The sequence below is a fragment of the Salvelinus alpinus genome, chromosome 4, assembly GCF_045679555.1.
Source record: "Salvelinus alpinus chromosome 4, SLU_Salpinus.1, whole genome shotgun sequence".
NCBI lineage: Eukaryota > Metazoa > Chordata > Actinopteri > Salmoniformes > Salmonidae > Salvelinus > Salvelinus alpinus.
In genome coordinates, this window is record NC_092089.1 from 44,336,519 (window position 1) to 44,351,025 (window position 14,507).

The following is a 14,507-nucleotide window of genomic DNA, read 5'->3' on the forward strand; positions in this document are numbered from 1 at the left end:
ACTGCATCATCTGTGGATCTGTTGGGGCAGTATGCAAATTGGATCTAATTGGGTCTAGGGTTTCACCCTCAGAATTTAGAACACGTCACAAGCATAGCCACAGGAAGTAGGGGTGCTGCTGCACCCCCTGAAAAAGCAGAATTTAATAATACTTTTTATTCACAAAAGTAGTGCACTGGGCCTTTGCTAGTCCTCTATTAGCAGACCGAGATAGCCATTTGTAATGTGGGCAAAAATGTTTTTCAAGCACCTAATCTCTGAACTGATCAATTAGCTCAGTTGGTCAGGTGTGGTGCCGAGTTGGAACAAAATCCGGCAGTACCTGCAGCACTCCAGGAACAGGGTTGCCTACCCCTGTCATAGAGGTTAACGTGGCTAGAGGTTTCTTCAGTTTCCAGAGACCCAGGCGGTGGTCTCAAAAAAGGCCTCAGAATCCGTTAGGGATTCTAGGTTGAAGTAACCACCATCATGCCATAGGTTCTCACGTTCCTCCTGCTGCTGCTCCTCTACTTTAACATCATAGTGCCTGTTGGCACTGCATTGTTGGAGCAAGAAACACAAGCATTTCTCTGCACCTGCGATAACACCTGCAAACCTGTGTATGCAACCAATAAACTTAGTTTTGAGTAGTCATCAAGCAGCCATCTTGGAGAATGAAGTAGAATTCCTGAGTGTATATAAGCTGTATCATGCATAGAATACTCAATATAGGATATCTATGGTTACAGGGCTTTGAATGGATGATTCAATCCCACCATGTCAACTGCACCAGATGAAAAAGAGCACCAACTTCCACTTAGTGACTCCCAAATACAGTAAATCAAATAGAAAACATCTCACTTGTCCTTCAATTGAACCAATCATAGAAGACATTTCACACACACATGAAACCACAAGGCTTTTAATCAAAAACGCATTTTGTCAGGAATTAAGATGTATATATTTATATGTAAATAGATAATGCTCATATACACAGAGATAAACATATGTGCTAGAGTCATTGCAATATTCATACACATTTAGGTGTGTATGTCCTTTCATCTATTCTCCAAAACCAAAACGATAAATGCAATGGCTGTATCACTGCTTAAAATGGACGACCTTTCGAGGCCTTTCAATGCCACCAAAATCTGAATGAGCAGACATGATCAAAGGAAATAAAGTGTGTGTGTGTACCGGTTTGTATGCTGAAATCAGAGAAGCCTCTGGAATATAAAGCATTGTTAGCTTGTTTAACATGGCATAACATGTTAGTTTGTTCGATGTTCATTGATTTATTCAAGACTTCCCCCACACTGCAGCACTTTTTACAGTCTGGTAGTTGGCAGTATGGGAGGTTGTTGCTGGGGGGGGCGGGGTCTCCCTCCCTGATTTAGTTTGCGGGTTGGGGGGGTCCCTCTGGGATGAGGGAGGTGAAGAAGGTGCTGATGAAGGACCAGGCGGCGGCCAGGAAGCCGTGGTGGCGGGGGGCAGCGGGAGCTGCCGGGTCCTCTGGGCCTTCCTCTCCACTGTCGCCCTCCTCATCCTCCAGCCCTTCATCCATGATCCGCTCCTGAGATGGAGAGAAACAGGACGAGAAAACGAGAGAATAAGAGAAGGACCATCGGTTTAAAAAGCAGAGATGGAGAAAGAATGTGGCAGAGAGAAAGGAGCAGCTTGGACACAGACAGAAAAACAACCACACAGACAAAGACAGATCAGACAGAAAAACATAACCACACAGACAGGAATGGAGTCCATCTTAAACAAGGAGCACCCACCATCTCCTGGATGTCCTGGTGTCTCTCTGCCTCGTCCTGATGAGCTAACCCCGCTCCTCCTCCTCCGGGGTTCTGCAGCTCTGGCCTAAAGGGGAACCAACCAGCCCTGTGCCTAGTTAACACCACAAAATTAGTATCTCACACACAGATACAGTGGGCTCCAAAATTACTGTCACCCCTGACTGGCAATGCACAAACAATACTTAAACAAATATGAACAATATAATTATAGAGATAAACTCAAAATACCAACATGTGAGAAATACTGTACTTTATTAATGTTTTAATGGAACTAACCAAAATCATACAATTATTTAATACAAATACATTTCATCAAAATCAAGGTTTCATAATTATTGGCACTCCTCATTTAGTACTTAGTGCATCCACCTCTGGCAAGGATAACAGCATGGTCTTTTCCTGTAATGTTGACACAGTTAAGGAACACATTTGGAGGGATTTTGAACCATTCCTCTACGCAGATCCTTTCAAGATCCTTCACATTCTTGGGTTTGCACTTATCAACTTCCCTCTTCAACTAAGCCCACAGGTTTTCGATTGGATTGAGGTCCGGCGACTGAGATGGCCATGGCAGAACATTGATTTTGCTGTCACAGAAGCATTTGTGTGTGGATCTTGAGGTATGTTTTGGTCATTGTCTTGTTGGAAAGTCCACCTACGGCCAAGTCCAAGCCTTCTGGCAGAGGCAACCAGAATGTCAGCCAAAATTGCCTGATTCTTGGTGGAATTCATTATGCCATCAATCTTAACCTCTGGACCTCTGGAATTAGAACAGCCCCAAAACATCACTGACCCACCACCATATTTCAACGTGAGTATGAGGTGCCTCTCCTTGTATGCATCTCTGTTCCGACACCAAACATGCCAATGCTGTATCTGACCAAAACCTTAAATGTTGGTCTCATCTGACCAGAGCACCTTCTTCCAGTCATAATTTAAATGACATTTGGCTCCAAGCACTTGCGTCTGTGTCTTTGGGTCAGAAAGGGCTTTCTTATGACAACCCTTCCAAAGAGCCTGTGGTTGTGGAGGTGGCGTCTGATGGTACTTTTTGAAACCTGGTGACCCCAAGACACCACCAAGGCCTGCAATTCTTTCACAGTGATTCTTGGGGATTTTGTTGCTTCTCTCACCATCCTCCTCCCTATCCTGGGGGGCAAAATGCTTTTGCGTCCTCTACCCGTGAGGTTTTCAACTGTTCCATATCTTTTGAATTGTTTAATAATTGCCCTGACCGTGCTCAGTGGTATATTCAATTGTTTGTGGATCTTCTTGTAGCCATTAACAGACTCAAAGCTTATCACTAAGCTAAGGATCCTGGGACTAAACACCTTCCTCTGCAACTGGATCCTGGACTTCCTGACGGGCCGCCCCCAGGTGGTGAGGGTAGGTAGCAACACATCCGCCACTCTGATCCTCAACACTGGAGCCCCTCAGGGGTGCGTGCTCAGTCCCCCTCCTGTACTCCCTGTTCACACACGACTGCGTGGCCAAGCATGACTCCAACACCATCAATAACTTTGCAGACGACACAACAGTGGTAGGCCTGATCACCGACAACGACGAGACAGCCTCACTGTAAGGTTGTATTCAGCGCACGTGACAAATAAACGTTGATTTGCTGCCAGTTCTTTTGTTTTCTTCATAGTGTTGGATGACAAAGGGATATTGCATGCGTGTTACCTCATTTTTACACCCGAGTGAAACAGGAAGTGATGTAATGGCTCAATATAGTTCCTTAAGACTTAGATAAGTGGAATTTAATTCCTGGTTTAATTTTGGTAGATGTTATTTACAATAATCTTTAAGGGAGCCATTAATTGTGAAACCTTGATTTGGAGGACATAGATTTTTTTATTAAATCAATAAATGATTTTGGTGGGTTCCATTGAAACATTAATAAAGTACAGTATTTCTCACATGTTGGTTTTTTGAGTTTCTCTATAATTATATTGTTTATATTTTTTCAAGTATTGTTTGTGCATTGCCAGTCAGGGTTGCCAGTCATTTTGGAGCCCACTGTACAAAGTAAACAGGGTCCTTCAAAAGTATCCATTCTAATGTCAAACTGATAGTGTACAGACGAGAACTCACAAAAAGACGAGCAGCATGGCGCCTATCACCATGACGAAGCGGCCAAAGGAGGAGTAGAAATACACAATGCTGAGCAAGATGGCGGCGCGGGAGACCGCGTACATCCAGTCCAGCCAATCACGGTTCAGTTCGTCCTCATTTAGCACGGCCCCGCCCTGGGCATTCATCTGGATATTGGGATTGGCCGGCCTGTCCTCTTGGATGGGGTTAGGGGCGGGGTTAGGCCCCAGGGGAGGTGGAGCTTCATTGGGCTGTGCGGGTTGGGGGGAGTGGGTGGGACTGGTGGAGGGGGGCTGTGAGGCTGCCACTGCTGCTTGACTGGAAGATGGAGAGAAAAAAAGACATAAATAAGTATTAGCGGATAGAAGCCAGTGAATATAACTCATTCCAACGTAGAGAAGTCTGTGGTCCTTATGGGTTGTTAGGATTGGGCTCTAAGTGCAGACGACTCTGACTTACTATTGCATGTAGTAGTGGCGTGCATACATCTGCTGCCACCAGAGGACCTGCATGGGCATGTACATGGGGTGGGGGGGCACACCTGCAGCCATACCCCCCTGTATCGGGACCTGCGTCCCATCTGGCCTATGGAGGAAAAACAGTCACACATGCAATCAAAAATCATGCGCACACAATATTTTCTTCATTTTCCCCACCATTTAAAAAAAAATCGAAATTGAATTTCACTTATTTTCCTGACTAGGTATAACTGAAGTAGAATTGATCCCAATACACAAGAACAGTGCTTACCATTGCATTATACCAGTAGAGGTAGGATTTTGAGGGTTAAATTGGGGGAAGCCTCCACGATGCCTTAGTCCATCATAACTTCCTGCTACTGAGGAGGCAGCGGACTGACCGTCCTGATTTGGTGTTGTGGCTTGGGGGGTGGAGCCAGCACTGTCTGAACTCTGAGTGACAAGACATACACCAATCATAAACCGTATAGAGTATTTTACTGTATACACACACACACCGGTATTGATGCACAGACAAGCTTGGGTTTTTACTTTACCTTGTATAACGGTATTTCAAAGTTTAGTTTGTTAAATGTGTTATGCCACTATGTGTAATGTCAGTTGGTTCCTACCCCGTCACAACCTCTCCCTCGCTTTTTCATTCACTGTGTCAATCACTGGATTCAAAGTGCCCACTATATTCCAACTTTTGGTTGAAGTTTCATTGAATGTCCAAAGCCCTATTAAAAACCCTTAGAATATATGTGTTGCCACCCCAGGGTCATGCACTATTAATAAAGCATATTTAGAACTTGTAATGTTAAAAAAACTAAAATACCGTAAGAAATTTGAAAAATATTGTGATATTTGTCATGTCGACCAGCCCTACCGTAAAGACACCAAACAGATATGTTCCAAGTCACAGAGTAGAAATGTAACGTATAGACCACACCCCACTCTCCATTCCAAATGACAGAACATTCTGTTATGTGTTCTAGACATTTCATTTCTATCAGATTGAATTGTTGAGCTCCACAGAATGACTCCACACCATTAGACGTACCCCAGAGCTGGAGCCAGAGGTCACAGAGCTGGGGGTGGAGCAGTGGGGCGTGGGCGAGGCTGGTGGGCTACGGGAGGCACACACCAGGTGCATCATGTGATAACCCTCCTGCTGTAGGCGGAAATAGAGGGTTGGATGTGGGAGAAAAGGAGAAGGGCGTAATTAATCATTTGATTCTGTTTTGGTGATTGGAGGGCGTGAGAGTGAGAGCGAGTGAGCAATTTCAGGGAACAGGCTAGAATTAAGGGACAAAGCCAACCTCAACAATGTTGCTTACTACATCAGATCAGCTATTGTTACACCGTCACAGTCTCTGCCTCACGCTCACCCTCTCTCTCAGACACACAAGGGGGTGGGCCCTATTCAATAAAGGCTCAGCAGTCAGTTGTCTGTTATGTTGAGTGAGGTTTCTGTGATATTGCATACCAATTCTAACATTTCAGATATAGTGTTAGTCCACCATACTCCAAACTTCTCGACCATATGCCACAGCAGAAAAACAGAGACAAGGTTGAGAGTGGTCTTTACCTTCCTGAGGACATCCCTCAGCTGCAGGTGGTCCTGGAGGAGATGGCCCGAGTATACCAGCCGCTGATCCTTGGATGACTAAGACAACACAACTGTCATTCTGAGAAAGCCTATGTTGCAGAATACGCTACTAGATCATTTAAAAATCACATAGTTTGGGTTGATAAACCCTGAATGCAAAAAGTATGGAAATGTTACATGCAAGAACAATGGTGCTGAAAGTATATCAACAAGGTGGTAGGGCAATATTACGTTTATTAATACAGAAGTACTATTGCAACCATAGACATAAATGTTTGATTGATCTGATACAGTGACAGTACATGACATTAGTAATATCTCTGGTTGGAAAACGTGCGCATTGTTTTTATGTAGATTTTAGAATATTTGCATGAAAATCTGGCACCAATTGGATGGAAACCTAGCTTGTGTACATTAGGGTAGATTACACACTTGAAAGCATACCTGCAGCGTCACAAGACAACGCCTTACAGAATTATTTCACATGATGTACAGTACCCGTCAAAAATTGGGACACCATCTCATTCAAGGTTTTATTTTTTGCTGACAGGACAACTGATTGGCTCAAATGCATTAAGGAAAGAAATTCCACATATTCACTTTAAAACAAGGCACACCTGTTAATTGAAATGCAATCCAGTGAAAGCTTTAACTTCCTGACTGATGCCTTGAGATGTTGCTTCAATATTTCCACATAATTTTCCCACCTCATGATGCCATCTATTTTGTGAAGTGCACCAGTCCCTCCTGCAGCAAAGCACCCAAACAACATGATGCTGCCACCCCCGTGTTTCACGGTTGGGATGGTGTTCTTTGGCTTACAAGCCTCCCTCTATTCCCTCCAAACATAACGATGGTAATTATGGCCAAACAGTTACATTTTTGTTTCGACAGACCAGAGAACATTTCTCCAAAAAGTACAATCTTTGTCCCCATGTGCAGTTGCAAACCGTAGTCTGGCTTTTTTATGGCGGTTTTGGAGCAGTGGCTTCTTCCTTGCCAAGTGGCCTTTCAGGTTATGTCGATATTAGAGGTCGACCGATTATGATTTTTCAACGCCGATACCGATTATTGGAGGACAAAAAAAGCAGATACCGATTTATATTTAAAAAAAAATATATATATATATATACAGTGGGGCAAAAAAGTATTTAGTCAGCCACCAATTGTGCAAGTTCTCCCACTTAAAAAGATGAGAGAGGCCTGTAATTTTCATCATAGGTACACTTCAACTATGACAGACAAAATGAGAAAAAAAAATCCAGAAAAATCACATTGTAGGAATTTATTTTTTATTATTTTTTAAATTTTATCCCCTTTTCTCCACAATTTTCGTGGTATCCAATCGCTAGTAATTACTATCTTGTCTCATCGCTACAACTCCCGTACGGGCTCGGGAGAGACGAAGGTCGAAAGCCATGCGTCCTCCGAAGCACAACCCAACCAAGCCGCACTGCTTCTTAACACAGCGCGCCTCCAACCCGGAACCAGCCGCACCAATGTGTCGGAGGAAACACCGTGCACCCGGCCCCCTCGGTTAGCGCGCACGGCGCCCGGCCCGCCACAGGAGTCGCTGGAGCGCGATGAGACAAGGATATCCCTACCGGCCAAACCCTCCCTAACCCGGACGACGCTAGGCCAATTGTGCGTCGCCCCACGGACCTCCCGGTCGCGGCCGGCTGCGACAGAGCCTGGGCGCTCATTGTAGGAATTTTAATGAATTTATTTGCAAATTATGGTGGAAAATAAATATTTGGTCAATAACAAAAGTTTATCTCAATACTTTGTTATATACCCTTTGTTGGCAATGACAGAGGTCAAATGTTTTCTGTAAGTCTTCACAAGGTTTTCACACACTGTTGCTGGTATTTTGGCCCATTCCTTCATGCAGATCTCCTCTAGAGCAGTGATGTTTTGGGGCTGTTGCTGGGCAACACGGACTTTCAACTCCCTCCAAAGATTTTCTATGGGGTTGAGATCTGGAGACTGGCTAGGCCACTCCAAGACCTTGAAATGCTTCTTACGAAGCCACTCCTTCGTTGCCCGGGCGGTGTGTTTGGGATCATTGTCATGCTGAAAGACCCAGCCACGTTTCATCTTCAATGCCCTTGCTGATGGAAGGAGGTTTTCACTCAAAATCTCACGATACATGGCCCCATTCATTCTGTCCTTTACACGGATCGGTCGTCCTGGTCCCTTTGCAGAAAAACAGCCCCAAAGCATGATGTTTCTACCCCCATGCTTTATAGTAGGTATGGTGTTCTTTGGATGCAACTCAGCATTCTTTGTCCTCCAAACACGACGAGTTGAGTTTTTACCAAAAAGTTATATTTTGGTTTCATCTGACCATATGACATTCTCCCAATCTTCTTCTGGATCATCCAAATGTACTGTCTTAAGCAGGGGGACATGTCTGGCACTGCAGGATTTGAGTCCCTGGCGGCGTAGTGTGTTACTGATGGTAGGCTTTGTTACTTTGGTCCCAGCTCTCTGCAGGTCATTCACTAGGTCCTCCCGTGTGGTTCTGGGATTTTTGCTCACCGTTCTTGTGATCATTTTGACCCCACGGGGTGAGATCTTGCGTGGAGCCCCAGATCGAGGGAGATTATCAGTTGTCTTGTATGTCTTCCATTTCATAATAATTGCTCCCACAGTTGATTTCTTCAAACCAAGCTGCTTACCTATTGCAGATTCCGTCTTCCCAGCCTGGTGCAAGGTCTACAATTTTGTTTCTGGTGTCCTTTGACAGCTCTTTGGTCTTGGCCATAGTGGAGTTTGGAGTGTGACTGTTTGAGGTTGTGGACAGGTGTCTTTTATACTGATAACAAGTTCAAACAGGTGCCATTAATACAGGTAACGAGTGGAGGACAGAGGAGCCTCTTAATGACTTGTGTCATAAACAAAGTAGATGTCCTAACCTACTTGCCAAAACTATAGTTTGTTAACAAGACATTTGTGGAGTGGTTGAAAAATGAGTTTTAATGACTCCAACCTAAGTGTAAGTAAACTTCCGACTTCAACTGTAGGTGGGGGCTTAGTGACTATGCATAGGTAACAAACAAACAGCGAGTAGCAGCAGTGTACAAGGGGGGGTGAATGTAAATTGTCCGGTGGCGATTTTTATGAATTGTTCAACAGTCTAATGGCTTGGGGGTAGAAGCTTTTGAGGAGCCTTTTGGTCCTAGCCTTGGCGCTCCGGTACCACTTGCCGTGCGGTAGCAGAGAAAACAGTCTATAACTTGGGTGACTGGAGTCGCTGACAATTTTATGGGCTTTCCTCTGACACTGCCTATTTATAGGTCCTGGATGGCAGGAAGTTTGGCCCCAGTGATGTACTGGGCCATTCGCACTACCCTCTGTAGCGCCTCACGGTCAGATGCCAAGCAGTTGCCATACCAGGCGGGGATGCAACCGGTCAGGATGCTCTTGATGGTGTAGAACCTTTTGATGATCTGGGGGCCCATGCCAAATCTTTTCAGTCTCTTGAGGGGGAAAAGGTTTTGTCGTGCCCTCTTCACGACTGTCTTGGTATGTTTGGACCATGTTTGGACCATTGGTGATGTGGACACCAAGGAACTTGAAACTCTCGACCGGCTCCACTAATGGGGGGGGGCCTGTTCGGCCCGCCTTTTCCTGTAGTCCACGATCAGCTCCTTTGTCTTGCTCACGTTGAGGGAGAGGTTGTTGTCCTGGCACCATACTGCCAGTTCTCTGACCTCCTCCCTATAGGCCATCTCATCATCTCATCGTCCTGTCAGCAAACTTTATGATGGTGTTGAAGTCGTGTTTGGCCACGCAGTCATGGGTGAACAGGGAATACAGGAGGGGACTAAGTACACACTCCTGAGGGGCCCCAGTGTTAAGGATCAGCGTGGCAGACGTGTTGTTGCCTACTCTTACCACCTGGGGGTGGCCCATCAGGAAGTCCAGGATCCAGTTGCAGAGGGAGGTGTTTAGTACCAGAGTCCTTAGCTTAGTGATGAGCTTCGTGGGCACTATGGTGATGAATGCAGAGCTGGAGTCGATGAACATCATTCTCACATAGGTGTTCCTTTTGTCCAGGTGAGAAAGGGCGGTGTGGAGTGCGATTGCGTCATCTGTGGATCTGTTGGGGCGGTATGCCAATTGGAGTGGGTCTAGGGTGTCCGGGAGGATGCTGTTGATGTGAGCCATGAAAAACCTTTCAAAGCACCTCATGGCTACCGACATGAGTGCCAGGGGGCGGTAATCATTTAGGTAGGTTACCTTCGTTTCCTTGGGCACAGGGACTATGGTGGTCTGCTTGAAACATGTAAGCATTACAGACTCAGTCAGGGAGATGTTGAAAATGTGAGTGAAGACACTTGACAGTTGATCCGCTCATGCTTTGAGTATACACGTCCTGGTAATCTGTCTGGCCCAGAGGCTTTGTGAATGTTGACCTGTTTAAAGGTTTTGTTCACATTGGCTACCGAGAGTGTTATCACACAGTCATCCAAAACAGCTGGTGCTCTCGTGCATGCTTCAGTGTTGCTTGCCTCGAAGCGAGCATAAAAGCCATTTAGCTTGTCTGGTAGGCTCGCGTCACTGGGCAGCTCGCGTCTGGGTTTCCCTTTGTAGTCCGTAATAGTGTTTGAGATGCTCTGGATCGACATGTATTATTGCATGTTCCAGTTCCCACCAATATCCAACAACTTTGCACAGCCATTGAAGAGGAGTTGGACAACATTCCACAGGCCCTAATCAACAGCCTGATCAACTCTATGCAAAGGAGATGTGTCGCCCTGCATGAGGAAAATGGTGGTAACACCAGATACTGACTAGTTTTCTGATCCACACCCCTACTTTTTTTTAAGGTATCTGTATTCCCAGTCATGTAAAATCCATAGATTAGGGCCTAATTTATTTATTTCAATTGACTGATTATATGAACTGCAACTCAGTAAAATATTTGAAATTGTTGCATTTATAGTTTTGTTCAGTATACTTTGCAGATACTTTTACTGTGGTTATTCCTTTGAGAGTTAGACCTAGAGCTGAGCTGGAGCAAAAGCCTGCACACCCAGTAGCTCTCCAGGCGGACGGTTCCCCCTGCCCTATCCACTCCCCTTAGTTAATGGAATGGTGGGGATGAGGAACAAAAAAATGGCAGTACCAACTCACCGGCTTGCTTGGGTACACATTCGAGATGTGACTCTTCAGTTTCTCTACCGTCCAGTTGAGAAAACAGTTTATTGTCTGGTCGTCATACTTCTGGTTGGGGGCCTTGATGACTAAGGTGACGGGACTGTCAACTGCTCCTGGGTCCATGGTTCATATTAATGGGTGTGTCAAGGGGATGGGAAAGGACAGGGCTTGCCTCCTACACCTGAGGAGGAAGACTCCCTCAGATCCTCTTCATCATTGTGATCTCAAGTCCAGCTCAGCCAATGACTGTGGTGGACAGGGTGTTTTCCCCTCTAAAGAGCTGTCATTGGCGGGGAGATGGTTCTGTGTCCAATCACGATGTAATCCTGGTGGAGAGTGAAGCAGCTATGTTTCTTGGGGTTCTGTCAAATAGAGAAAGTGATTAAAACAATGCTTCTCAAACAGTTATAAATCTGAACGTTTTGAATGTCCTTACTTGTGGTACGAACTAGGCTACTCAAATGTATTGACATGTCTCTGGAATTGTTTATGTTAATTTATCATTTAAAAAAACACTGGGTTATTGGCTAGCTAGCTAATACTTTTAAATGCTTTTATAATGTAATTAATGAGTGAGACACAGCCAGTCCTGATGATCACTATTTAATCGTATGTATGGCCAGTTGAAAAAAATATTATTGCTCAAGAGCTTAGTCAGCATGACTATATTCAACAGACAAGTCACGGATAAACATAAACACAGACACTGGACCTCTGACACCCCTGACCCAGCCAGCAACAATTCAGGGGGAGACATTCGAGTCTTCAGAACACCTGTCGCGTTGCGTCATACAGCTGTCAAAACGAGCCATCCAGCCAGAGACTAGTTAGTTACCTACTTGTTTATTGTTTACACTAACCACCAAAACTAGTCTATGTAGAAAGTAATTGTATGATGTTAACTACTTTGGCATATCTGACAAATAGACGTTCGTTTTACGAGTGCTGTGCTATCAAAGCTCCAGAGATTAGTGTTGCTAGTTAGCTAGCTACCTATTAGCCAAGCTAACACTACGTTAGCATATCATGAAATGTTGGTTTGCTACTTCTCTTGATAATACGGACAACGTGACAGTATCGGGGACAGGAGGTTTATTCATACACAACGTTAACTTACTGTAGATTATTTGAGTATTTTCGACCCCTTTTGACTGCTCCTTCCCAGTTCGACAGTTTTTTTTGGTGAGTCGGGGCGTGATACCGGAAACTACGTCATAATATTCTACCGACAGCTAGTGGGTGCCAGTCATAGAGATAGATAGAGGACACTATAATAACTCACAGGTGTTAGTCGTCCAACGAAAGTATTTGTAAATATATTAGAAATATTGATGAGAAATGTACATTTTGTCAATCTGGGAAATAATTACTTGAGCATTTGTTTTTCCAATGTGTGTATAAGACATGTTCTGGGTGGATCTTCTGATTTGGTAGGGACATCCATCTGCAAGCTTGTGCTGTTCTTTTTGTTTTTGACAGTGCAAGATTCTCAACTAACGACAAGTATGTGATGAATTTGATTATTATTCTTACTAATTCTTCTTAAATTGATTAAATTGTTTTTTCCCCCCCCTCATCAATCTACACACAATACCCCATAATGGCAAAGCAGAAACAGGTTTTTAGAAATGTTTGCAAATGTAGAAAAACGATTTTTTTAAATGAAATATACATTTACATTATTCAGAACCTTTACTCAGTACTTTGTTGAAGCACCTTTGGAAGTGATTACAATCTTGAGTCTTCTTGCGTATGACGCTACAATCTTGGCACACCTGTATTTGGGGAGTTTCTCCCATTCTTCTCTGCAGATCATCTCAAGCTCTGTCAGGTTGGATGGGGAGCGTTGCTGCACAGCTATTTTCAGGTCTCTCCAAAGATGTTCGATTGGGTTCAAGTCCGGGCTCGGTCTGGGCCACTCAAGGACATTCCGAGACTTGTCCTGAAGCCACTCCTGTGTTGTCTTAGCTGTGTGTTTAGGGTAGTTGTCCTGTTGGAAGGTGAACGTATGGTGGCAGACATTTTTTTTGGTACCCTTCCCCAGATCTGTGACTCGACACAATCCTGTCTCGGAGCTATTATCCTCAGCATAAATGAAATATCTTATAGAATTCTACAGTCTGGCCACACAGCAATGTTGTTTGTGATTTACAGATTTTTTTTACCATGTCAATGTTTTGACTGAACAGCTGAATAGGGCCATAAATTCACTCCATTGTTTTTGTGTGACAGTGCTCTCTTTCCAGGGGCTGAAATTAAATTTCAATTCCATCAAGTCAGGAGATAAATTGAAACGTAAGAATGAAAAGTGTCATTCCTTTTCAATGAGAAAGTTTTCCATTTTGGAACTAGAATTTAAATTTGCTTTCATCGGGTGTCATGGAGGACAGGTATGTTTGTCAGGAGGGGTGGAGGGGGTATTACTGAAATAGACCCCTGTAGTTAGTGGAAAAGTTTGTTGGTCAACGTGACTCCTGCAGGAGCTCTCCTCCCGATGTAGTGATGACCCCACCCTAGGGAAAATAACACAGCAGTGAAGAATAGATATTGGATATTGAGACAGAAATCCGATTTACACAGATTAATTCAGCGCAGACACAGCAAATTCGCATAGACAAGTGAGAGCTAAATCAAGCCCAGACAGGCAGACATGACAGACCGATAGACAGAGACCACAGACAGACAAGAAAAGAAAAGAAAGACAGACACTCTTGGCCAGCCAGAGTGACAAACCTGTTCTGGTCAAGCTTTCTCCAGAGACATCCACCAGGAAGTGTTTGAAGCCACAGGTGGTGCAGTAGCTCAGGGTGTAACCCATAGAGATTGATAGAGGACTCAACATAGATATTTATTTTCTTTTTTTATTTAACCAGGCAAGTCAATTAAGAACAAATTCTTATTTACAATGACAGCCTACCACAGCCAAACCTGGATGACACTGGGACAATTATGTGGTGCCCTATGGGACTCCCAACCACAGCCAGATGTGATACAGCCTGGATTTGAACCATGGACAGTAGTGATGCCTCTTGCACTGAGATGCAGTGCCTTAGACCACTGCGCCACTCGGGAGCCCTCACCTATAACTCGTTTTCGCATGGACATTGCCATTGAGGGCGTCCACCATTTTAAAGTAGTCAACTGGCTGGGGGTTCCTTCGGGTTGGGAGCAATCAGCCACTGACTTCCAATTTAAATTGGGTGCTATGGTTTGTAAATGGCTTTAAACTATATAACCACCATCTAGTGGCCACAATAAATGAATGACACACAAGATTTGGTTTCAGGACTAAATCAGCAATATTAGCTTTACACTTTATTTAAACACAAAATAAGAAGAAAATTGATTACTTTAAAATTGAGATAGTGTCAATGGCGCTGCCCATGCTGTTGCATA

At 44.3% G+C, this 14,507-nt stretch overlaps 1 protein-coding gene across 2 annotated transcripts; it reads right to left on the reverse strand.

Annotated features, from left to right (window-relative positions):
* Positions 1–885: 885 nt before the first annotated feature.
* LOC139573652 (homocysteine-responsive endoplasmic reticulum-resident ubiquitin-like domain member 2 protein) lies at positions 886–12,349 on the reverse strand. Of its 2 annotated transcripts, none has more exons than XM_071397346.1 (9): positions 12,229–12,349; positions 11,088–11,473; positions 5,925–6,002; positions 5,397–5,507; positions 4,626–4,786; positions 4,335–4,460; positions 3,876–4,193; positions 1,761–1,872; positions 886–1,552 (listed from the first exon to the last, which is right to left on the reverse strand). In XM_071397346.1, exons 2-9 carry the CDS (start codon positions 11,232–11,234, stop codon positions 1,373–1,375), a joined length of 1,233 nt encoding a protein of 410 aa, XP_071253447.1. In that variant the 5' UTR covers positions 11,235–11,473; positions 12,229–12,349; the 3' UTR covers positions 886–1,372. The 2 variants fall into 2 exon arrangements, with proteins under 2 accessions (XP_071253447.1, XP_071253448.1); XM_071397347.1 differs by having other exon boundaries at positions 1,761–1,845; positions 12,229–12,348.
* Positions 12,350–14,507: the final 2,158 nt, after the last annotated feature.

Bases quoted from the DNA above. Each gene is read 5' to 3' on its own strand.
- LOC139573652 (XM_071397346.1), bottom strand. From the start codon at position 11,234: ATGGACCCAGGAGCAGTTGACAGTCCCGTCACCTTAGTCATCAAGGCC. The intron at 6,003-11,087 runs GTGAGTTGGTAC...GTGTTGTCTTAG, and splicing joins ATGTGTACCCAAGCAAGCCG to TCATCCAAGGATCAGCGGCT. The intron at 4,461-4,625 runs GTAAGCACTGTT...TTTCCTCCATAG, and splicing joins TCTACTGGTATAATGCAATG to GCCAGATGGGACGCAGGTCC.